Here is a 26,532-nt window from a genome sequence, read left to right as displayed (position 1 = left end):
AAAAAAAAGGCTTATTCTTGTTTTATTGCTGTTGATTGATTTCTTAGGCTTCTAATGACTCGTTCTCTGATGCTACAAAAAACAATTAAAAAAAAATAGTAAATTTCTAAGCCCCAAGTTCTGTGCTGGAGAATGGTGATGAGCATTTAATACACTGTTGACCTCACAGTAACAAGTGAGTGCAACTGAAAATGACAAGCTCTCTGTCATCTCATGTACTCAAGAAGCAAAATTCGCATCATTTTTCATCCCCTACAGACTCAAATGATCATGCATTGCAGTGACCACTGATAGACAAGAGATGCTCACACATTCATTGTTAGGACCACAGACTCCCCCTTCCACACTGCTGAATATCCCTCCAACGTGTAACTAAACCCAAAACCTCCATCCATGACCTGTGGACAAATTGTGCATCTTTTTATTTTTAATGGAAAGTAACATATGGGATGGTAGATATTGATTTGTTTGTTTGTTTTATGATTAGCTGTTTTTCTTTCAATTGATGTATAATTTTTAATAATAAAATAGGGGCTAGCAGCATGAAATCTTTCACCAAAACATTTCAAATTGGTTGAATACTAGAGAAACTGTAATAAGTAGGAAACAAAGATCACTGACATGGGGACAGAGAAAAATCACAAAAGCACTTGCTTCATATGGAGATAGGCCAAGTTCCATGGCAGAATAAGTTCCCATTTGGAGTACAGTTGACCCTGGAACAACACGGGTTTGAACTGCATGGGTCCACTTGCATGTGGATTTTTCCAATACATACAGGACAGTACTATTAATGTGTGTTCTCTCCCTTATGATTTTCTGAATAACATTTTCTTTTCTCTAGCTTACTCTACTGTAGACTACATGTAACATACAAAATATATGTACATATAACACACAAGATAACATAGTACATATAACATACAAGACAATATGTTGATGGACTGTGTACGTTCTTGGTAAGGCTTCTAGTCAACAGTGGGATCTTAGTTAAGTTTTGGGGGAAGGTCAAAAGTAAAACTTGAATTTTCAACTACATGAAGGGGTCAGCACCCCTAATTCTGTGTTGTTCAAGAGTCATCTGTAGTTAGTTTTTGTTTATAAAATACAAATCTGTCTTATTTGGGGGAACTGATGACATAAAGGTAATGTCCAAGGATGTTCATTTCCTTGTTTTGTTACAAGTTTATCACTGTGCTTAGGAGACCAGGTTAGAGGTTAACATTCCTGCCATGGTGTTCGCTATGTCACTTACCTCCTGGAGTCCCTGTTTCTTCATCTCTAAAGTTTGGAATGCAATACTTATCTATCCTCGATTGTCACTAATACTGTAAAGTGTATTTAGCCATTTAAACTTCTTTTTTATGATAAAGTGATTTTTTAAGCGTCTGCCCCGTGCTCAATACTATGCTACCAAGCCAAGTGCTTTACGTGCATAATCGGCGAATCCTCCCCAAACACCTGCAGGTTCTGTTATTAACGCCATTTTATATACTGTTCATTCATTTCACAAATACTGGCCCAGCACCTACCACCTGCCAGACACTGTTTTTGATGCTGAACATCTGGCAGCTGGAAGAGAAACAAGGTCGCTATTTTCATGTGGCTGCCATGCCACATTACATATACATATGAACATATTTGATAAAATAAGTACTGTGAAGGAAAAAATAGGAGATGTGACAGTGGCGGAGGGCTCCTTTAAACCGATGTTTGAAATGACCTTTGCAGGGAGGTGGCAATTAAGCTAAGACTCAAATGACAAAAAGAAGAAAAAGTCGCCGCAGGATCTGAAAGAAGAACATTCCAAAGGCCGTAAAGTAAGAACAGGCACAGCGTATGTGCAGAGCAGACTTCTGGATGTGTCCGGAAGTCTGAGAGTTGGCAGGAAGGGAGAAGTAACAAAACGTGTGGTCTGACAGAGAGCCAGAGGCCAGATGATGCGGGCCCTGTAGGCCAAGGTTTGAATCCATATTTCATTCCAAGCAAAAAGGAAAGCATTTGGAGGATGCTGAGCAAAGTAGTAGAAAATTATTGTTTTATTTGATTTTTTTTTTTAAGTAGGCTTCATGCCCAGTGCAGAGCCCAACACGGGACTTGAGCTCACAACCCTGAGATCAAGACCTGAGCTGACATCAAAAGTCGGATGCTTAACTGACTGAGCCACCCAGGTGCCCCCAAATCTTTCTTGTTTAAAAACAAAAATCCCTTCAGCCGTCGTGAGGAGGATGTGTTATAGGGTACAATTACTTGCTGATGCAAGCAGAGACCAAAAGAGCAGCTAGGAGACTCCTGTAGTCGAGTTCAGGCAGGAGAGGAGTACAGTTTGGAGAAGGGTGGCAGTGGTGGAGAAAAGTGGCCACATCTGGGATGTGACCTGGAGAAAGAACTGACAGGGCTTGCCAGACATGATGGGGTGAGGTGGCAGGAACTGAGCGCTTTCAAGGTTGGCTCTTAGGATTTTGGTTTGAGCACCCAGCTGGTGGATGGGGGACTGCGAATTGTGTCACAGTTCACTAAGACAGGGAAGACTTGGGGCGATGCAGGTTTGTCCTGACAAAACCAAAGGTTAAGAAAAAACCAGAAAGGTTAAGTAACTTGTCCAAGGTCACATCACTAATGTGACAGAGCTGGGATTCAAATCCAGGCCAGTGAGCCTCTAGAGCTCATTTCTATAAACTATAGCATGTAAAGATAGCTACCCCTGACGACCTTTCTGTGGAGAAACCGGATTAGCTACTGAGCCACTGTAGTTCACTGACCTGCTCCACGTGGCCCTTCCGCATCTCCAGCACGGCCAGGTTGTTGTAGGCCTCAGCGTGGTTATTGTTGTTGACCAGAGCGAGCCTGAAGCACTGATGGGCCAAATTCGTATCTCCGATGCCCTTGAAAAGAAAAGCATACCCGTTGGGAGGAGCACTGGGTGTTGTATGGAAACCAATTTGACAATAAATTTCATATAAAAAAAAAAAAGGAAGAAAAAAAAGCTTGTATTCACATCCGCGGATCCACACGCTTCCTCCCTTCTTTCCTCACGTGAGTCTTTGCTGCTACCAAGCAACAAGTACCGATCATAATCAAGTGTGAATTGTAGGTAAGAGGATTTCACTTGAGAAAATAAAATGAGTTCTGGTGACCCTGAGAAATCGCTACATTGCTACACAAGCCCATAACCAAACCTGGATTGATGGTATCTGAAAATGTCTTCAAACTAATTTATGGCTACCTTTTCTACACCGGAAATAATATGAGAGAGAAAAAACCTACCACAGCCACATGTCCCAAGTTGTACCAGACATCAGCTGCCTCTTCTTCATTTTCAGCCAGAGCAAGGGCACGTTCAAATGAGGTCAGAGTCATATCATACTGCTGGGCATAGAAGCAGCAGAGTCCCAGATTGTTAAAAAGCTGGCAGTTATAGACACCCATCTGTAGGAGCCGCCTTTTTGAAAAAGAGCATATATTGGTGTCAGACCAACTTGATAAATATTAAGACCTATTTTTTTTTTACAAAGTTAGAAATGAATGTTTTATAATTTTTAACATGCCCAAGGAATAGAAATAGAAAGCATTATAGTAAATGAAAAAACATTCCGCAAATACAAAAGTGTGTCTTTTTTAATGTTACTAGTCACGGGAAATATGTCCAGAGGACAAAGTCTGAAGCAACATACATGAGTTTTTTCCTCCAAAAGATCTGTTAAAGAACCAAAATACAAAAGAGTGACCTGAAGGAAAACCCAAAGCATTTTGCTTCCTAAAGTTTTGGTGACAATTAATAAACCCCTAATACCTCTAATCTAATTTAAGAGCTGTGTTTAGGATTTACCCCCAAGTTTTCAGCTGAATTGAATCTTGGTTTTGGTTATCTGTACTTCGTCATTTAGCTGTGTCTAGGGTCCTTCTGATGAGCTTCCATCGAGGAAGACAAGACCATCAGTGGATCCCCACATTATTCACTTAGCTTTCATGCTAGGGCTCAAAAAACCCATTTGCTTCTATGCATCATTAATCCCAAAGGACAATGGACAATAGAGTTCAAATAAGCCAAGGAAAATCCACCCCAGATGCCCTGAGGAAAATCCATGACCCATTTGGAGGATAGAGGTGTAGAGTCAGCTGCATATGCCTAAGGCAGCATTCATTTTATATTTTATGCTTCTAACATATATTTGGAAAGAACTCTTGTCAGCTGCCAGTTATCTCCTGGTATATTACCTAGGGGTGGAAGAGAAAATCAAAATTTAAAAATTAATCTCAGAAACCATCTGTAGGATGAAATAAGGATGTTCTCAAAAGAGAACCAGAGATAAGAACATATTTAGACTTTGAAAAATCATTTGGACAAGAGTTGGCAACACTTCACAGAAGAGGGGAACCTGTTTCAGGTCCTCATCAGAGCTCAGAAGCTGGCATCCACTGCTCTTTGCAAATCTTGTCACTATTTCAGCTTCGGGGCCTTTATATTGTATGTGGTGGGATTAATGGAAGCAGTGGGTGGCTGATTCATACAATGCCATGGTGTTAAAAACTCAATTATCCAGGTATGTTTCTGCAAGATGCCAATATCTGAGCATGTTCAAATTATTAGATGTCCCTTTAATGCTCATTAAACATCTGGGTGCTTGAACTTTTAGTCTCCTATAGACGTGGTCTATGCATTACCTGTCTACATTTTCATTCCATTATAGTTTCACCAGTATTTCACAGGAAAGGAGTTCTACAAAAAGACTGTAAAGCACACCTGTAAAACCGGAGAGCTATTTCTGGTTGATCAGAATAAAAGTGGTTGCTTCCAATGCATGCAATGGCTTCCACATGAGTATTGTCCTGTTTCAAAACTTCTTTGTAGTATTCAGCTGCTGATGAAATATTGTTCATTTCCTATTCTCCATCAAGAAGAAGAGTGATACTTTATTGCTGAGAAAAAAATTTTTTTTTTTTCTGGCTGATTTATTTTACTTGATTCAACAAATATTGAGAGCCTATTATGTGCCAGACTCTGTTCTAGGCCCTGAGGACACAATGCAAACAAAAAGATAAAGTTGCTATCCTCAAGGTTACAGTGGGTAGGAAGAGAAGCAAATGAACAAATAGATAATACAATGTCAGGCAAGTCTAACGGATGTGAATAGAGGCGAAGAGAGAGGGAAGGAAGGATGGAACCAAGAAGCAACATGGTTGTATTTACATTTTTAAAGAATAACTTGGTGGCTACACACAGGGGACACAAAAGGAGAGAAGAGCGGTAGCAGAGAGACCGGGAGTCCCCCTGATAATCATAAATCAATGCATTTAATGTTATTACTGTCTTAGCTCTCAAATCCACCTTCAAGGACAGTGCAGGCTCCACAGCCCTCATGGAGATATCCCTAAGGCCCTCACTTCACATAACACTTTCCGCCTCTCAATTTATATGACACTCATTGTGGGAACCTCTCACTCATTCTTATCAGATGACAACTCCTATCTTTTGTTAGATTTTAATCATAACATATTTTATTGTGAGAAGCAAGGACCACACAATGCTTTCTTAGTACACAGAATTTTTTTTAACCTCTGTGGACCTCAGTATGGTTTTTTATTTCAGGACTTTATTATTTTTAGAGCAGTGTCAGGTTCACAGCACAGCTGAGGGGACGGTACAGAGATTAAATGCATTTTGTTATTCAGTATCAAAAAATGACATCCATTATCACCAATATCATCAATATTTAGCAATATGAAACCAGTTTTGACCTTGTGGACCCTCTGACAGGGTCTTGGGGATCCCTGGGAATCCCTGGGCCACACTTTGAGAAATATTGATATTAAAATATTTGAGGCCTTTCTTCCCACTCCTACTCACTCATTCCCAGAAGGCAAACTCAGCATGCTTGTCTCAGCCCCTTCTGGACCTCTTCGGAAGCCAACCTGCCTGTCACATGCCCCCCTGTTCTTCCCTGCCAGGTGGAGGGGGCTCTCCCAGGGACAGAAGTTCTGCAGGTTGCACAGTCATGTCTGGGTGGATAAGGCTGTCTAACTCAGAGACTATCAAGTCCTTTTGGTCACACATCTAAAGCCACATGCTCCAATTCTGCTGTTATCAGTAATAAAGTTAATGGTTTATCTTCCATTTTTCTGAATCTTGTATCTTTCACTTGGAGAGATGAAGGGGGGTGATATTGATTAGTTCCATAAAACCCCAGTAAAACATTTCTGAGTTGATCCAAACTCATTCTGGATGTATATCTGTTCCCATACTTTATATTTGAAATTCTTATTCAAAGCCCTGCCAGGATTTAGTTCTTTAAGAGAAGAGGCGTTTTCATTCATTGTTTGTAGCTAAAAAAATAACTAAATTTTTTTTTTCAAAACACAAGGCTGTTGATATATTCATTAGTTGTGAGGTCATTCTCTCCTGTATTTTACACTGCTTTTACGTGCAGCTATTCCAAATATCCTTTAATATTTTAGGAATATAAGAACCCATTGAAAAGCATGAATAATAAAGACTTTCATTAGAAGTGTACTTTCTACTGGGGCGCCTGGGTGGTGCAGTCGGTTAAGCGTCCGACTTCAGCCAGGTCACGATCTCGCGGCCCGTGAGTTCGAGCCCCGCGTCAGGCTCTGGGCTGATGGCTCAGAGCCTGGAGCCTGTTTCCGATTCTCTGTCTCCCCCTCTCTCTGACCCTCCCCCGTTCATGCTCTGTCTCTCTCTGTCCCAAAAATAAATAAATGTTGAAAAAAAAAAATTAAAAAAAAAAAAAAGAAGTGTACTTTCTACTTTTTGGTAAAACAAAAGCCTTGTAAGACTTGAAAGAACACATGACATTGAAAGCACCTCACTCCTCACCCCCGCACACACACCAAATCCTTCCTTCCTATAGACTGAATGTTTCTGTCCCCCCTAAATTCATATTCATATTCTCCAAGGTGATAGTATTTGGAATAGAGTCTTTGGGAGGTATTTAGATCATAAGGCTGAAGCCCTTAAAGAAGAGACTTCAAAGAGATGATCTCTCTCCCCACCATGTAAGGATGTTTGTCTATAGAAGGAGTCTATAGAAAGAAGGAGTTTGTCTATAGAACAGGAAAAGAGCCCTCCCCAGGAAATGAATTGGCCAGCACCTTGATCTTAGACTTTCCAGCCTCCAGAATTGTGAGAAATAAATTTATGTTCTTTAAACCACCCAGTTTATGGTATTTTGTTACAACAGCCTGAGCAGATTAAGATGCTATCCTTCCAAAGAAGAATCTCCACACCTAGGCAGCAACCTGACCACTGAATTTAATGGCCCCATGAGACATGGGCCCCATGAACATGACTTTTCTGGTTTCTGGGGTAACAACATCCCACAGTGCAGGGCTTCAGTGTTACAGCTGCCAAAGTTGGTGTATCAGTCTGCTTGGGCTGCTATGACAAAATACCATAGACTAGGTGGCTTAATCAACAGAAATTTATTTTCCCACAGATTTGGAGGCTATAAGTCCAAGATCAAGATGCCAGTATGGCAGGAATCTAGTGAGGACTCTCTTACTGGCTTATAGAGGGTCACCTTCTCACTGTGTCCTCATATGACAGAGAGGAAGGGAGACAGAACTAGCACCAGCACACTCTGGTGTCTCTTCATTCAAGGGCATTAATCCCACCATCAGAGCCCCACCCTCACAACCACCTCTAAACCTAATTATCTCAAAAGGCCTCAACTCTGCCATCACACTGGGGGTTAGAGCTTCAACATAGTAATTTGGGAGGGACACAATTCAGTCCGATGCAAAAAGACTCCAGCCTGAATGGATAATTGTTTCAAGACTTTCAGTTCTCTAAAATTAGTCCTATAACATTATTTGGAAGTGTTTGTACACTTGATTGATGGGCACATAATTAATTTATGTAATCTTGAGGAGTTTTAGACTGAAACTAATTTTTTTGGCAGTCTCATATGTAGTCAAATGTGTTATTGTAAAATATGTGTTTATGCTAAATAAATGTAAACTTTGCAAAAAGTTGTAAAAGTCCCCTCCCCAAATCCAGTCACAGAGGTTCTGTGAATAGTTTCTTGAGTATTTTTCAAGAAATTCTGTTCATATATGTGCACACATATATATATATGTGGGAGCAGCCAAATATATAAATCAATCACAAACATAAAGAAACTCATCGATAGTAATACCATAATGGTAGGAGACCTCAACACCCCACTCAAAGCAATGGACAGATCATCTAATCAAAATATCAACAAGGAGGGGTGCCTGGGTGGTTCAGTCAGTTGAGTGTCTGACTTCAGCTCAGGTCATGATCTCACAGTCCGTGAGTTCGAGCTCTGCATCGGGCCCTGTGCTGACAGCTCAGAGCCTGGAGCCTGCTTTGGATTGTGTGTCTCCCTCTCTCTCACTCCCCACGCTCATGCTCTGTCTCTCTCACTCTCAAAAATGAATAAATGTTAAAAAAAAATTTTTTTTAAATCAACAAGGAAACAATGGCTTTGAATGACACACTGGACCAGATGGACTTAACAGATATATTCAGAACATTTCATCCTAAAGCAGCAGAATATACATTCTTCTCCAGTGCACATGGAACATTCTCCAGAATAGACCATATACTGGGACACAAATCAGCCCTAAGTAAGTACAAAATGATCAAGATCATACCATGCATATTTGCAGACCACAACACTATGAAACTCGAAATCAACCACAAGAAAAAATTTGGAAGGTAACAAATACTTGGAGACTGAAGAACATCCTACTACAGAATGAATGGGCTAACCAAGAAGTTAAAGAGGAAATTAAAAAGTATATGGAAGCCAATGAAAATGATAACACCACAACCCAAAACCTCTGGGACGCAGTAAAGGCAGTCATAAGAGGAAAGTATATAGCAATCCAGGCCTTCCTAAAGAAGGAAGAAAGATACACAACCTAACCTTATGCCTTAAAGAGCTGGAAAAAGAACAGCAAATAAAACCCAACACCAGCAGAAGACAGGAAGTAATAAAGATTAGAGCAGAAATTAATGCTATCGAAACCAAAAAAAACAGTAGAACAGATCAATGAAACAAGAAGCTGGTTCTTTGAAAGAATTAACAAAATTGATAAACCATTAGCCAGTTTGATCAAAAAGAAAAAGGAAAGGACCCAAATAAATAAAACCAAGAATAAAAGAGGAGAGATCACAACCAACACAGCAGAAATAAAAACAATAACAAGAGAATATTATGAGCAATTATATGCCAATAAAATGGGCAATCTGTAAGAAATGGACAAATTCCTAGAAACATGTACACTACCAAAATTGAAACAGGGAGAAATAGAAAATTTGAACAGACCCATAACCAGTAAGAAATCGATTAGTAATCAAAAATCTCCCAAAAAAACAGACTCCAGGGCCAGATGGCTTTCCAGGGGAATTCTACCAAACATTTAAGGAAGAGTTAACACCTTTTCTCTTGAAGATGTCCCAAAAAATAGAAACGGAAGGAAAACTTCCAAACTCTTTCTATGAAGCCAGCATTACTTTGATTCCAAAACCAGACAGAGACCCCACTAAAAAGGAGAACTATAGACCAATATCCCTGATGAACATGGATGCAAAAATCCTCAACAAGATATTAGCCAAGTGGATTCAACAATACATTAAAAAAATTATTCACCACGACCAAGTGGGATTTATACCTGGGATGCAGGGCTGGTTCAATATCTGCAAAACAATTAACATGATTCATCACATCAATAAAAGAAAGGACAAGAACCATAAGATCCTCTTAATAGACACAGAGAAAGAATTTGACAAAATACAGCATCCTTTCCTGACAAAAACCCTCAAGAAAGTAGGGGTAGAAGGAGACTACCTCGAGATCATAAAAGCCATATGTGAATGACCCAATGCTAATATCATCCTCAATGGGGAAAAACTGAAAGTTTTCCCCCTAAGGTCAGGAACAAGACAGGGATGTCCACTCTCCCCACTGTTATTCAACATAGTATTGGAAATCTTAGCCTCTGCAGTCAGACAACACAAAGAAACAAAAGGCATCCAAATCGGCCAGGAGGAAGTCAAACTTTCACTCTTCGCAGACATGATACTCTATATGGAAAACCCAAAAGATTCCACCAAAAAACTGCTAGAATTGATTCATAAATCCAGCAAAGTTGCAGGATATAAAATCAATGCACAGAAATCGGTTGCATTCCTATACACCAACAATGAAGCAACAGAAAGAGAAATCAAGGAATTGATCCCATTTACAGTTGCACAAAAAAACCATAAAATACCTAGGAATAAATCTAACCAAAGAGGTGAAAAATCTATACACTGAAAATGATAGAAAGCTTATGAAAGAAATTGAAGACACACAAAAAAATGGAAAAAGATTCCATGCTCCTGGATAGGAAGAACAAATATTGTTAAAATGTCAATACTATCCAAAGCAATCTACATATTCAATGCAATCCCTATCAAAATAACACCAGCATCTTCACAGAACTAGAACAAACAATCCTAAAATTTGTATGGAACCGGAAAAGACCCTGAATAGCCAAAGCAATCTTGAAAAAGAAAACCAAAGCTGGAGGCATCACAATCCCAGACTTCAAGCTATACTACAAAGCCGTCATCATCAAGACAGTATGGTACTGGCACAAAAACAGACACTCAGATCAATGGAATAGAATAGAGAACCCAGAAATGGACCCACAAACGTATGGCCAACTAATCTTTGACAAAGCAGGAAAGAATATCCAATGGAATAAAGACAGTCTCTTTAGCAAGTAGTGCTGGGAAAACTGGACAGCGACATGCAGAGAAACACAAAAATCATATGCCTTCACTCATATGAGGACTTTAAAAGACAAAACAGATGAACATAAGAGAAGGGAGACAAAAATAATATAAAAACAGGGAGGGGGACAAAACAGAAGAGACTCATAAATATGGAGAACAAACTGAGGATTACTGGAGGGGTTGTGGGAGGGGGGATGGGCTAAATTGGTAAGGGGCACTAAGGAAATCTCCTGAAATCAGTGTTGCACTATATGCTAACTAGTTGGGATGCAAATTTAAAAAAAAAAATTAAATTAAAAAAAATTCTGTTCATATATGTGCACACATACACACATGCATTTTTTACCCATAAACAGAATCATTCTACACATTCTGATACATGGTTCATTGTTTTCTCTCAGTGTCTTGACTCTTTCCATATCAATACAAAGGGCTCTACCCTATTATTTTTTCATTTTTGCACAGTTTTCCACCAAGACATAGACCACAATTTATTTAACCAGCCCCTTTTTGATGAAATATTAGTTTGTTTCAATTTTTTTTTTTGCCAAAAAAAAAAAAAAAAACCACTCTAAAACCATCCTTGTACATATCTTTCTGAACTTGTATGAAAAGCCTTAAGGAAAATTCCTACAAGTGAAATTTCTGGGCCAAGGAACATACACACTGGAAATTTCATCAGTACTCGTGAACTGCCTCCAAATGGATTGTGACAATGTACACTCCCAGCATCAGTGTTCATGTGTGGGATTCGTTCCTCCACAACCTTGACAACCCTACATGCCATGGAACTTCTCCATCTTTGTCAACCTGATTAAGGGGAAAAAGGCATCTCATTTTTGTTTTAGTTGTTTTTTTTTTAATTATGACTGAGGTGAGGCATTTAGTACACCACATATTTATATTTCTTTTCCTGTGAACTGCCAATTCATGTCTTCTGCCTGTTTTCCTATCCTATCTTGTGCTATGTGGGGCTTGGGTGGAAAACTGCCCTCCTGGATACAAGAGAGCTGAGGGCAGAGATGTGGCTCTGAGGGATCTGTGGGGATCCCTGGGCACTGACTCGGCTTTCTCCTTTCAGATTTGACCAGTCTGCTGATGCGACTTAAGTTCAAAACCAGGAAGGCCCGTGTTTATAAATATTTCCTTCAGAGGAAAAGTACAGATGATTTAAGTTCTTCCCAGATGGGTGTTACAAAGCCCCAGTATGAAAGGTGGTGGTGTGGCCAAAATGTAGCAGGAATTGGCTGTTGTCTCATCTCTAGGGTGACTTTATTTGCATGGAGAGCATCAGCAGCCACAATACAGGCAAGTAGGAAAATGAGGGCCTATGCAATAGCCACACCATGATTTTGACCCACAACTGCTCTGAGAAAATACCTCCTTTCCATAGGGGCTTACGATCTTGACTAATGCAAACCTGTAAGTTTGTATGCATGCACATTTGTGTGTGTATGTGTGTGCACACATATGTGTCTAATTCTCCCACCAATGTGCCACCACCTGAAATTCAGCAATTTTTAAGCAACATACAGACTGAGGCAACTTAAAAAAGTAGTCTTCTGTCTGTCTCATGTATGACAAATATTTTCCCTGTTGGGTATTTTTACACTTTTTTTTGTTTGGTTGGTTTTATTTCTCTTTTTGTTTTTATAGAGTATTTAACTATATAGAAAACTTATTTAACTATCTAGAAAATTTAACTTTTATGTTCTCAAATTTATTAATCTTTTCTATTATGGCTTTCAGTTTTCTATCATGCTTAGAAAGGTCTTCCCATTCCAAGTTTATACAACTAATTCATCTGTGTCTTTTTGTTCTGAAACTTTCATGATTTTATTTATTTATTTTTAAGTTTATTTATTTTGAGAGAGAGAGAGAGAGAGAGAGAGAGAGAGAGAGTGAGTAGGAGAGAGGTAGAGAGAGATAATCCCTAGCAGGCTCCACACCATCAGCACAGAGCCTGACGCAGGGCTCAGACTCACAAACCATGAGATCATAACTTGAGCCAAAATCAAGAGTTGGACTCTCAAGTGACTGAGCCACCCAGGTGCCCCTGGAACTTTCATGGTTTTAAATCTTTGAGTCATCTGGCAGTAATAGATTCTTTTAGTATAATCATTATTCATTATTCATCCAGCTCTATTTTTTCAATAATCCGATAATCCAACTGATTCAATAAGCAATCTTTATGATATTATAAATTTTCATATGTATGAACATACATAGACTCTATTTTGCTCCTTTAATCTATTCCTGCATCAGAATTGTTTAAATTACAGTAACCCTAGGATAACTTTTGTTAATGTAGATTTTTTTTTAAATTTTTTAACATTTATTCATTTTTGAGAGACAGAGACAGAGTGCAAGCGGGGTTGAGGCAGAGAGAGAGGGAGACACTGAATCCTAAGCAGGCTCCAGGCTCTGACCTGTCAGCACAGAGCCCAACTCAGGTTCGAATTCAGGAACTGTAACATCATGACCTGAGCCGAAGTCAGATGCTTAACTGACTGAGCCACCCAGGCGCCCCTTATTAATGTAGATTTCAAAAAAATATTTTCAAATATGTAAATGTCACTTCAAGTCTATGAATAACCATGGTATCATTTAAGTGATGTTTAGCGGGGTTGTTTTGGAACTAATTTATAAAATACGAACTACAATTCAATTTTAGTTATTTAAAATAAAGTCGCTAATAACTTAAGGAGGTGAATGTTGCAGTGGTTCTCAAACTCCGTTTCTACATCAGAAACACCCAGTGAGCTCAAACATACAAATGCCTGAGTCCCGCCTTCCAGGGCATCTGATTCAGGAGGCAGAAGGTGGGCCGTCCTGCTCAACCTCTCCTAAAGTCAGTTTTTCAACACAGTAAACTTCAAAAACCACTAGAATAATATTTGCTAGGGTAACATTTCTAATTTCAAACATCTTTAACAAAGAACAGTTCAAATTAGAGACCTGCCTGTTAAGTGGATAAACAGAATTCCTTGAGAATAATTAAAACCACAGCCAAATAAATTTAGCAAGAATACATTATTTTAAACAAGTTTTCTGTACAAAATAAGCAATGAACAATAAACATGTTCATTTTAAAATAGGAAACACTGGAAAGACACAGGATCAAAATGAAAGAGATAAAAAGAACATGATGGAAGAGGATCCCTCCAGAGAAAAGCCTGATGTACATACAAAAATCCCTAAGGTGTATGTAATGTAGGCTGCAGTGCTAAGGAACAAACTTTACTTATTAACTCTGAATCTACAGTCACATAAAGAGAAAAAGAATACAATGGAAATCTGTCTTTATATGGTAAACTTTGGCACCAGGGAAATTAACTGTTAGATTCCAGGGGAAATACTGCATCTGACTATTTTAAGTTTGCGCATAGTCTCTGATCATGCTTCCTGCGGATGACAGATCGTCCCCATGATTTGGATGCTTTCTTCTCCACTTCGAGTGCCAACTCCAATTCCACTTTCCTCCCCAAACTTTTTCCTGTACACTTAGAAAAGGATATGGCCCTCCAACTCCTGGCTGGACCCAGAGCTGGAAAGGATGAAGGGAGCTAATTAAAGGGTCTATTCTCTGTCCCAGCCATAGCAACAGTGACTATAACAGAGGCTCGGAAGGAATTCTTTCAACCAGCAAACACGCGTCAAAGATTCCATAGTATATCTAGCTGTTTCTGCCAGCACCTCCTGCCTAAGAAGGGCAGAAGGACTGAAATATGCAGAAGGCAGATCTTAAAGGTCAGAGAGCTCCGACTGTATTGAGGCAGTCCCCACTATGCGTGAATACCACTGCTCTCAAAAATTGATTCTCTTTTATTTCTTGAGCTTCTTGGTCAAAAGTATGTTCATATTCAACTTAGGGTTACACAAGTAAAGATACAGAGATACTAATACAGTATTTCATTTTTATTGAATCACCAAAGTCACCTACTTATGTGTTTATCAAATTTACATCTCAAAAGCGGAAACAATATTTTGAGACAATTTAAAAATAAAATTTGTGGGGTGCCTGGGTGACAGTTGGTTCAAGTGTCCAACTTCAGTTCAGGTCATGATTGCACAGTTTGTGAGTTCAAGCTCAGCGTCAGACTCTGTGCTGAGAGCTCAGAGCCTGGAGCCTGCTTTGGATGCTGTGTCTCCCTCTGTCTCTGCCCCTCCCTTGGCTGTTTCTCAAAAGTAAACATTGAAAAAAAATTTTTTTAATAAAATTGTTTTTCATTTTATTTTTTTATATGTTCATTTATGTATTTTGAAAGAGTGTGGGGGAGGGGCAGAGAGAGGAGAGCCAAGAGAATCCCAAGCAGGCTCCACACTATCAGCCCAGAACCTGATGCAGGGCTTGATCTCAAGAACCATGAGATCATGACCTAAGCCGAAATCAAGAGTCAGACACTTAACCGACTAGGCCACCCAGATGCCCCAGGATATTTGTTTTTAATTTTAAAAGTAATGCATGTTCATGACAGAACATCTGGAAATTACAAAAAGTATGAAAAAGACAATAAAAATCATTCACGTACTACTACTCAGATACAGCAACTATTAATACCTTCCACTCTTTTCCTAACAAAATAATTTTAAAATATTGTCCCAGCATTTCAAGTAATTTAAGAGAGAACAGAGATGCTTCTTGTCAGTATTGTACTGGAAGTACTAAACAGTAAAAAAAATTTTAAGTGGCAAAATAATTGATGTGAAGAGATGAAACTGTGTTTGCAGATGATGACTATTTTATTTATTTAGAAAATCTAAGAGAATCTATGGGTAAGCTATTAAAATTTAAAAAAGGTATTAGGCCTGTTTTCTAGTATCAAATCAACTTTAAAAAATTAATGTATTCCTACTCACCAGAAATAGTCAAATAGAAAATAACAAAAAAAAAAAAAAAAAAAAGAAAAGAAAGAAAAAAGAAAAGGATTCCATCCACAGTTATACTTAGAAATAGATCTATGCAGGAAAGAGCATAATAGGTCTGAAACTGCTATTCTTAGAAAGGCCTGCTTGTTGTAAAGAACTTAATCAAACTCAACACCCAAAAAACAAATAATCCAGTGAAGAAATGGGCAAAAGACATGAACAGACACTTCTCCAAAGAAGATATCCAGATGGCAAACAGGCACATGAAAAAAATGCTCTGCATCACTCATCATCAGGGAAATGCAAATCAAAACCACAATGAGATACCACCTTACACCTGTCAGAATGGCTAACATTAACAACTCAGGCAACAACAGATGTTAGCGAGGATGCAGAGAAAGAGGAACCTTTTTGCACTGCTGGTGGGAATGTAAACTGGTGCAGCCACTCTGGAAAACAGTATGGAGGTTCTTCAAAAAATTAAAAATGGAACTTCCTTATGACCCAGCAACTGCACAACTAGGTATTTACCCAAGGGATACAGGTATGCTGTTTCAAAGGAGCACATGCACCCCAATGTTTACAGTAGCACTATCGACAATAGTCAAAGTATGGAAAGAGCCCAAATGTGGTGTATACACACACACACACACACACACACACACACACACAATGGAGTATTAATCAGCAATCAAAAAGAATGAAATCTTGCCATTTGCAACTATGTGGATGAAACTAGAGGGTATTATGCTAAGCAAAATTAGTCAGAGAAAGACAACTATCATATGACTTCACTCTAATGAGGACTTTAAGATACCAAACAGATGAACACAAGGGAAGGGAAGCAAAAATAATATAAAAACAGGGAGGGGGACAAAACATAAAAAGACTCATAAATATAGAGAATAAACAGAGGGTTGCTGGAGGGGTTGTGGGAGGGGAGATGGTCTAAATGGGTAAGGGGCATTAAGGAATCTACTCCTGAAATCATTGTTGCACCATATGCTAACTAACTTAGATGTAAATTAAACAATTAAAAAAAAAAAAAAAAAAAAGGCCTGCTTATAAGGTTGGCCCTTGGCTGGCACCTGAGAACTTGGAGGGTTTCTTATATTGATATAAAACTTCCCTCAAATGATAAGAGGGGCTCACACACCTAAACTATCTGTATAAACAATGTGGTGCATAAATCTGATGTGGTGTGTGAATACCTGCTTTATTTCTTGGAGTCTGGGATTTTGGTACATGATGGGCAGAAGGTGCCCATATGACCAACCCCCAGTAATAACATTGAGTATCAAGTCTCTGATAGACAATGCTTCATACATGTTGTCACAACTTGTTACTAGAAGAATTAAATGTGTCCTGTGTGACTCCACTGGTGGAAGACTCCTAGTAACTTGTGTGCCTGATTTCCTCTGAACTTTGACCTGTGTGCCTTTTCCTTTTACTGAGTTTGCTTCATAGCCTTTTGGTGTAATAAGTCTTAGCGGTGAGTGCCACTGAATGCTGAATCCTGAGTCCTTCTAATAAAGCACTGAACCTCAGGGTGGTTTGGGGAACCACCAAAATAACATCTTCCTGGAGAGAATTACAAAATATTCACTGAAGCACAAAACAAGATCTAAATAAATGGAGAATTATACCATGATGGAGAGTGGGAAGAAAGGCAGCCCACCCACCCCATCATTCATATATTCAATGAAATTCCAATCAGTATGCCTGCAGGAGTTATTTTGATTATTGGTGGTTCTCAATAAGTCAATCCTAAAATCAATATGGAAAAACAAAGGATCAAAAATAACCATCTGTGAAGAAGAACAGGTGCTAGAATTTGTCCAACTTGGTAGAGGAATTATTGTAAAGCTACAGTAATTAGGCAACAGGAAGGTATCTCAGTGGGGCTTTCCATGGAATCTGACAACATGATTCCAAAATTTGTAAGAATAAGCAAAAGTCCAAAATGGACAAAACATTCCTGATAAAGATGAACACAGAGCTGTGCCAAATGGCATTTGAGGCTTCAATACATAGGTGGTATAATATTGGTACAAGGATAGACAAACAGACCAATAGAATAGAATAGAATAGAATAGAATAGAATAGAATAGGACAGCCCCCGAAACATACCTACCATGTATAGAAAAAAAGTTGATAATTTGACATTACAGACTTTGGAGAAGGATCAAAAGATGTGCTGGACAAAAAGCTATGTATAGGGGGAAACTCATTTAAACCCCTACCTCCTACCACACTTTATAGTCTTTTGTATGCTTTAAATACTTCATAATAAAAACTTAGTTGACTAAACACATACACTAAAACTCTCTGACTCTGTTAGTAAACCACAGGCCAGTGATCATAATTTTATAAACTGTTCTCCTTCCTAGGACCCCAAGGGCCTATGAGCTTCTTAAGTAGCGTTTAACTTCAATTTTACACCAACTTTTTGAATAAGCCTTACCTCATAGATCCTGGCAATTCCACAAAGTAGGGTTACTTCTCCTGGAAACTTATCTAAGCCTTGTTTGAAAAGATTTAAAGCCGTCACTGGCTGATCCAATGAGACGTAAACCTAAAACCAAGATACATTTCAATAAAAGTACTCGCACTTAAAATAACAGTATTTGTTACGACAAGTTTATAATTACTGCTTAGTGACACATGATCTCCTAGATGTTACAGTAAGAAGTTAATTTCCAATAGTGATGTTACAGTTTTACCTTCACGTGTCGTATCTGAAGCATTTATTCATTTATCCCTTCAACAAATGCTCATTGTGGCCTTGTACTGCCACAGAGACTGAGCAGTAACTCAGCAAGAAAGGAACAAGGGAAAATCTGTTTAGGATAGGACAGATACAAGTATGTCTATAAGCAGGCACTAAGGAACCAAATTCGAGACCGAAGTTGAAGACGAAGAAAGAGGAAGGACCCAAGGAACAACAAAGTCTGCAAGAGAGCAGCAGCAGAGACTCTGGAGAAGCTGGTTTTCAAAAGGGGCCTCCAGAAATAGAAGACAAACAGACTTGTGAAGAATGGCGTCAGGGAGTTGAGAAAGTCATCTCTCGATGGCTTCCACTTAATTAGCAATTAGAACAGTGGCGTGGATAAACCACACACTTCATAGAAATTTCTAAAGTAGAGAATTATAGTTTTAGGGATGGAAACATAAGATTATGACATTTTTTCTTCATGATCTTGGATCCTCTGTTTCTTTCCAAATTGTGTTTTGAAGGTCTTCATGGGAAAACTGTGTATAGTGTCTAATGCTTACGTACGAGATTAAAAGGAGAGGTATGGATGAAAAATTTTCAATATTTACTTCATACACTACTGAACTGCTTTTTTAAATAAAATAAATAATTTAATATACTAAGTAATACAATATGTTTGATAATTTTTTAAATTAACAATCTAATATTTACAGAAATAATACTGTTCCTAAATCAGATTGATGTTTATTACCTAGCAATTACTCTTTTATATATTAAAGAAAATAAGAAAATTTTACTTTTATACAGTCATGAAGGCAACAAGAGATTTAAGCAAATCAATTTATGGAAAAATATGTCAAACCATGTACTTAACAATAGTTAAAAAGCATATTTTTTTTAACCACCGGGCAAGTGATTATCAGTTAAGAAAATGACAAATAGCGTGACCTAAGTTTTCATTTCAAGGTGTCAGAAAAGTTTAAAAGTCTACTGTGATGCTTAGAAGCTTCCTTAAGAATTTTAATATGTAATGTACCGAAGGTGGACTTAGTTTCAAACATCTCTGAAAACTACAGTAAATATATCAAGATTATTTGGCACCGTAAGATTATATGATGTAACTTTCATTGTGTCCTTTTAGTACACAAATTCTTAAAACCGTATTTAGGAAGTAGTTCTTCCTTTTAGATCTCTTCTTTTCAACCTCCTTTACCACACTTTTTCATTTTAAAGTGTTTTTTGTTTTCTGTTTTGTTTTGTTTTGAGAGAGCAGGGGAGGGGCAGAGAGAGGGGAGGACAGAGGATCTGAGGCAGGCTCCACACTGACAGCAGAGAGAGCCAGATGCAGGGCTCGAACCCAGAAACTATGAGATAGAACATGACCTGAGCCAAAGGCAGACGCTTCACCAACTGAGCCACCCAGGAGCCCCGGCACTTTTTAATTTTTAAAAAATTCTTCAAGATACAGTAAGATGATGTCCTAACTGCCACTTCATCAAATGTTTCTAGAAGCCCTGGTGAGGGGCCAAGATGTAACTTTTCTCCCAGGACTGAAAATTCTAAGTGGCCCTTCACCTCTTTTGTGGCTGTGGGGGGCAGCAGGGGACAGTGAGTAGGAAGACCTGCGTTCCAGTGCTGGCTCTAAACAGCCAAGTGACCCTGAAAACCCTACTGGAGCTTCTTTAAGTCTCTGTGGCCATAAAAGTACAAGGGAAATGTGAAACCTACCTTGCAGGGTTGCTATCAGGCTTACATTAAACTGTGTGTGGAACAGACCTGATATAATACCTTGTACTGAATAGGTGTTCAATAAGGGGGAAATCTTTGTTGTTATGGCCAAGCCAGGAAATGAAGGACCTATGTAAAAACAGTCCCCGTTCTCTACCGTGTGCTGAGGTGGGAGTCTGGCAGGTTGTAGGAACTATGGCCTCTCTGGGCCTGTTACCCATGAGGGTGGTAACAAGCCTACGGCAGCTTCTTCTACTCTGATGGGCAATCTTTCAAAGGGGTTTTCTTATTTTTCATGGCAATCAATTTCTCCTGAGACCGTTAGCCTCCATATGTTCTCACTTTTCCACTTGCTATAAAGAAAAATATGTCTGAGCACATTAACTTGCCAAATATTCCTGAAGAAACTGGCAACTCTCCGTGTATACTGGCCAGAATTTGAACCTTTATTTTGAGAAGACAGATTTCACTCCGGTTTAAGAATACTTACTTTTGCCAAGTAGAGAAATGTATCTACCATTTCCTGCTGCTTCAGGGCTGATTTAAACTGTTTTTCTGCTTCACGATACATTCCTAACCTAAGAACAGTCATTTAAAAAATTAGACATTCAACTTAAAAATACTCTAGCACTTATTCACACACTGAGGATATGAATAGAGACAAGTTACATTTCTATCTCGAAGAGTAAGTGTGTACTAAAGAAGGTAATGTCAAACACACATATAAATTAATATTCCCATTATGTTTATACAGTTTAGCAAAAAGTTGCCTATTTCCCATGTTCATGGCCCGTGCAACCCTCAAACGGTGTGTAGAAAGTCTGTCTGGACAGCAGGGCTAACAGCTGCCAGTGAGCCAGGTCATACCAGTTTACCACCCAAAGAGCTTATGATCAGCTGGACATATGGCAAGTGACCTGAATAAATGCTTAAGGTCTCCATTTTATTAGAAGAACTTGATGGCATTTCTATGAAAATATTACCTGCTCTGGGACAAAGGCCCATTTTTAAAGCCATTCTTAAACAGTTTTGATGTAAGTAGTAATTGCTACTTGAGGGAAACAGGTATACCATGTTGTGATTCTAGAAATATTTTCTTCTCCTTTTTTGTCTTCGTATCCAATACAGATTGTCCTAGTCTACAAATCTGAGATCTGTTCCTTGCCCACTGAAGCCGTCCTGATATCAGCCCAGGGAACGTTCTATTACCACTAACTCAGTCGTGGAAGCATACTTGAGCCTGTCCTAGATCTGTTGGGCTTTCTCATAACTACTCATTGCTCGCCAGCCAAGAGCTACTTGGGCACCTTACGATGCTTTTACTTTGTGAAAGTTGGAACAGTACACAGTATGTTCCCTCAGTCTACTTCCGTTCATAGTGAATGAAACAGCTGTATCCTAACAGCTGTTGGAAGATATAAGATTAATGGGGTTAAAAGCAACCTCCCCCCAAACACTGCCCTAAAATTAGAGAGAATGTGTTAAACGGCAGAAGCCCCCATATAACTTTTACAAGAGTATTCACAAAATGTTACCAAAGAACTCTAAAGTTCTGAAAAACGGCATAGCTCTCTACACAGCTTCGACTGAACATTCAAGTCTCAAGCATATGGCTAAAGTTCAGCCACTGAATTCTGTGAACACTTAATTATCCACGAGAGTCTGGATATTTTTATCTAATATGATGTCTCTTCCCAAAAATGATTTAAAAGGGATTACAATGTAATCCTATAAAACACATGCAAAACAAGAATGAGAAAACAGATTTTTTTCAAACAATGGTGATGGAAAGATAAACAAGTTAAAAAACAAAAAAGCAATCAGAGCCATTTAACTTCCCTGGAAACCAAAGAAAGGAAGGATGGATCATACACATTTTTTTATTACCACACCCTCAAGAGAGAACTTCTAGTACTATCAAAAAGGAATAACCACATGGGTTCTTGTGCAAAGGAAATTAACGGGGCCATGTATAAAGAAAGTCTAGGAATAATGAAAATATCAGTCAGGTTCAGGAACACCGGCCAATATCAGAGAGTCAAAGTCCAGAGATAACCCACCAACTGCTAAGCTTTTCTCTCCAATTTAATTCAATAAATACTGTCAAGCACCAACCGCATGCACATTTCATAACACAAAAATGAAGATCGCAACAATGTCCTAAAGGCACAAATAAGCATGAAACAAAACGTTCACAAATAAATGGAATCATATTATGGCCAATAAGAGAAAAAAAAAAGTGTTTTGAGAGCACAGAGGAGGAGTGAACCAAGATAGTTTCAGGGAGGAAGAGACAGGCAAGCCTTTGAAGGCTAGAGAGGGTGGGATGGGGGTTGGGTAACATCTCTGCCGGAAACAAACTAAACTGTCAGCCCAGGCACACAGAGAGCACAGTGCACAGCTCTGTAGGGGAACGCTGAGTTGTCTAGGGAGGTAGGTAGGGTGCAACTGGAAGGAAGGACACGATAAGTAACGGGGGAAGAGAGAGAGATGGGCAAGCGTGTGGACTGGACAAGATCAGGCGTGCCACATTTAAAATCCAGATTTCATCCTCCAGGTAGTGGAGATTAACCAGAGAATCCAACCAGAGCTGTTTTTTTCACAACGCTGTTCTGACGGTCGTTTCTAAGAAGGGCTGATGGAGCAAGAAAATGGGGGCAGAGAATCCAGATTAGAAGCCAATGGAACAATTCAAACAAAACAAAAAGCCAGAATTCAGGCACTGTATGAGAATGGGTAGTAAGGGAACAGCTGTGAGAGCTACTTGTAGACAAAGAATTGGCAGAATTTACTGATCAGAGCAAAATTTGGGGCTACATCCTCTGGTAATCCACCCTTGACCTCTCCAGTCCAATTTGGGAGCTCTTTTTCTGGGCTTGCTTCTATCATGGTGGAAGCTAGGCTTATAATTGTTTACTGTCCTCTCTTCCCTCCCCTTTCTGCCCTCCCTCCCCTAATCCCCTATGATTTTTTTAAATCATTTATTCTGTTTATGTTTGAGAGAGCGAGAGAGCGAGAGAGTGAGTGTGCGTGGGGGAGGGGCAGAGAGAGAGAAAGAGACACAGAATCCAAAGTAGGCTCCAGGCTCCGAGCTGTCAGCACAGAGCCCAGTGCAGGGTTCGAACCCACGGAATGCAAGATCATGCCCTGAGCCAAAGTCGGATGCTCAATTGACTGAGGCACCCAGGTGCCCCGACTATAAACCATTTAAAGGAAAGATTGTCTAATAAATATTGGTAACCCTTGTACCTGGCAGAGTAGCAGCTCATTACATAGCTTAGTGAGTGAGTGAATGCAGGAGTGCTGAGCACAACAAAGATGAGAGGCTATTAAGGGACAGAGAAGAACTCTAATATGGCAAGGTGCACTCATTTAAATGCCATCTTACACGGACGGCAGAAGGAGTCCAAATTGTGCTTGTCTTTAATTATTAAAGATTTCTTAAGCTTTTGTTTAGAAGCTCAGGATTTCAAGCTTGCCTTCAGAAATTATACTCATAAAAATTTAATGGTATAATGCTACAAAATTACCTTTTAGTAGAAAATACTTCCTCAATCTAACAGCAGAGAAAACACATAAGTTCTATGTAAAAATACCTAAGTGGAAAGTAGTCTTAATTTCAACCGAAAAAGAATAAGCATTCTTTTTATTCCATTTATATATTTCCTTTTCCTCACAGTGTTGGACTGATAAGTTCATCTGAAGGATGCTCAGAGTAACCGGTCTACCTGGTTTTGAATAATGAAAGACATATTTATCTTTATAAAATACAATTGCCCGTTCGTCTCTATTTTTCAAATGCTTCAAATGCACTTCAATTCTAGGCAACAAGTTTTAGATCATTTACTAGTTGCTGTACAGTACTCATAAAACTAATTACAATTTTTCTGACCTCGCAGTTAATTTGCTTAAAAACGTGTTTAAACATTAAGTGAATTAATGGAAGATTATTCAGATCCTAGAGAAACACCATGGAATTGTGCAAATAGTAAGAGAACTGGCCTCAGAAAACTGAGCTGTAATTCTTGTCCTGCCACTTACTAGCTGTGTGAATCTGGACAGGTCACTTTTTCTGAGGCTCAATTTTTCCCATCTGGACAAAGGGCTAATAATTGCAACCACCTCCAGGTGCTGTGAGGTTTAAGGTAAAGTACCAAATGGACAAGCTATCTCCCAACTGTAAAGCACATTACAGATGTGAGGCATTGGGGGAAATAAAAAGACTTGAGAGCAAGAGGAGAAGAATGGGAATCAACAGCCTCAGCTCTAACTGCTCCGTTACTGACTGGTCTCGTACTAACTAGTTCCTGATGCAAATCACAGGCTCTCTCTGGCCTCAGCCTCCTCATTTAAAAAGTGCTGTTGTATCTGATGGTCTCACAGTTTCCCTGGCCCGGCACTACAATTTTACTATTCTAAATTTTTTTTAATGTTTATTTTTGAGAGAGACAGAGACCCAATGCAAGCAGGGGAAGGGCAGAGAGAGAGGGAGACACAGAATCCGAAGCAGGTTCCAGGCTCTGAGCTGTCAACATAGAGCCCAACACAGGGCTTGAACCCAAGAGCCGTGAGAACATGACCTGAGCCGAAGTCGGAGGCTCAAACGACTGAGCCACCCAGGCGCCCCTACAATTTTATTATTCTAAAGGTATCAGTTCTTGGTGTTACCATGTGATTGTTCAGGAAGTGCTTTCTCAAGTAAGTCAAAGGCCCAGTTCTTATTACTTCCTGAGGAAATCTACCCAGAAAAATAATGATCAGAGTTGAGACTCTAAAATATGTCACTACATTTAAGGCCTTCACAAATCATCAAAATTTTACCTGTAGTAACACTTTCCAATCTGCACTTTCCACCACCAGTCCTTGTACTGAGAGTACTCTGTGGAGAGGGCAGCCAAGTCCAAAGCCTTTGAAAACAACTCATTTTAGATTAGGATTTTCTTTTCTAACAATAAACAGAAACAATAAATAATGAAATGAACCGTGTAATTAGCATCAATCAAAACATGCATTAGAAATCAGACAGAAACTCAAGTTGTTCATGTTTCCAGATGGCTCCACCAATTTTCCCTAAATAATCAGTTCCAGACCAGAGGGCTGACAGCAGATGAATAGTAAAAACTGATCAAAGAAAAGCAGATGGACAATATGTTAGAATACAATGCTAATATACAAGGCTTAAAACGGATATTTAAAAATCCCCCAAGTTGTAGCCTCCCCCCACCCTTTATCTACCATCCAATGATCCCTGTAAAGTCAGTGGTGGTCAAGTCTTTGGTGTGTCAGCCAGGTCCAACTTCAGGCCCCACTTTACAGACAGATGTAGAGAAATAGAAAAAGGTCAAGTAAGCAGACAGAAGAAGGCCTGGAAAACAGGATCGTGAAGAAGAGTCAAAGGACAAGGGCACTTGGGTATCTGCTGTCTTCAACCACCATTGTTCCATCATCCTGACCTCGCCTCACGTCCAGTGATGCTGAGGGTCAGACCTGCCTTTGCTGCAGACTGAAAAAGATCTGAGTTGCTTGCATATTTTACATGGGTTTATCCCTTTCTCTCCAACATCTTCTAGTTTGTTCCTTCCAGTGTTTATAGATGACTAAATAGGAATTCAGATTTTATACAGAAGTAGAAACCATTTGGACAAAAAGGAAAGCAAATCAATCTTTCCACAAATTTGAAGCTCATGTAAAGATCTAGTGAATAAAAACTCAAGTTATTAGTTAAAAGAGAATTCTCACGTTTTATGATACAAGTCTTTCTCTCAAGATTGGAAAACTCTTACTCTTTAGCCAGTGTTAGTATAATCATTATATCCCACAGTTAAAGTATCTCTCAGATTTTCAGTTCTGTGATCTCAGAATATATCCCATATTACTGTCCATGTCTTAATGTGAACTCATTGCTGAAATGCAAGCCAGATGAGTTCCTTTGATGTCCCACCAGAGAATTAATAACTTTTCCTTGTGTTTCCTCATCTTCCCTTACTCCAGGGGAGACTTCTAAAGATGCATACTCTTTATAAAGGAACAGTGTCACCATGCTTAGGTTCTAATGCACCTGAAAATCAACACCTCTATTTGAAAGCTATGTGAATTAAAAACAAGCCACATGCTACTCTCGTATGCTTATTTTTCTTTTTTCCTCCAAGCCAGAAATAAAAGTGGAAGCAAAAAATGGGGAAAAATTATAACTTCAGTTAGATTATCTCCCAAAATACTTGAAAAACATATTTTCAATCAGCTCAATTCGGGACTGCATTGTAAATATCTGAACATGTTAATTTTAACTTAATCTTTATAAAGAACTTTTCCAGCAGATAGACCATATGCACTCTCATGTTTAATATAAAAGACCTTCTATTTTTTCAGAAAAAATATGTCTTTCTCAATTTGCTACATATTCTAATTTCCCAAGGTTAGATTTAGTGCTTGTTACAGGCTGCTGATTTTG

The 26,532-nt window shown here is 39.0% G+C and overlaps 1 protein-coding gene across 4 annotated transcripts in view; it reads right to left on the bottom strand.

The window, feature by feature from the left end:
• TTC8 (tetratricopeptide repeat domain 8) overlaps nucleotides 1–26,532 on the bottom strand; it is a 58,536-nt gene that overhangs the window by 3,645 nt on the left and 28,359 nt on the right. For all 4 annotated transcript variants that reach the window (XM_047863844.1, XM_047863842.1, XM_047863845.1 and 1 more), the window contains 6 exons: nucleotides 24,903–24,988; nucleotides 20,572–20,659; nucleotides 18,102–18,212; nucleotides 4,745–4,884; nucleotides 3,268–3,442; nucleotides 2,763–2,885 (listed from right to left, as the gene is read on the bottom strand). In XM_047863844.1, the coding sequence (XP_047719800.1) occupies nucleotides 2,763–2,885; nucleotides 3,268–3,442; nucleotides 4,745–4,884; nucleotides 18,102–18,212; nucleotides 20,572–20,659; nucleotides 24,903–24,988 (723 nt within the window). The remainder of the gene's footprint in view (nucleotides 1–2,762; nucleotides 2,886–3,267; nucleotides 3,443–4,744; nucleotides 4,885–18,101; nucleotides 18,213–20,571; nucleotides 20,660–24,902; nucleotides 24,989–26,532) is intronic.

This window comes from Prionailurus viverrinus, chromosome B3 (assembly GCF_022837055.1).
Source record: "Prionailurus viverrinus isolate Anna chromosome B3, UM_Priviv_1.0, whole genome shotgun sequence".
NCBI lineage: Eukaryota > Metazoa > Chordata > Mammalia > Carnivora > Felidae > Prionailurus > Prionailurus viverrinus.
The sequence above is the reverse complement of the archived record's forward strand: the minus strand, read 5'-3'. Positions and strand labels throughout refer to the sequence as shown.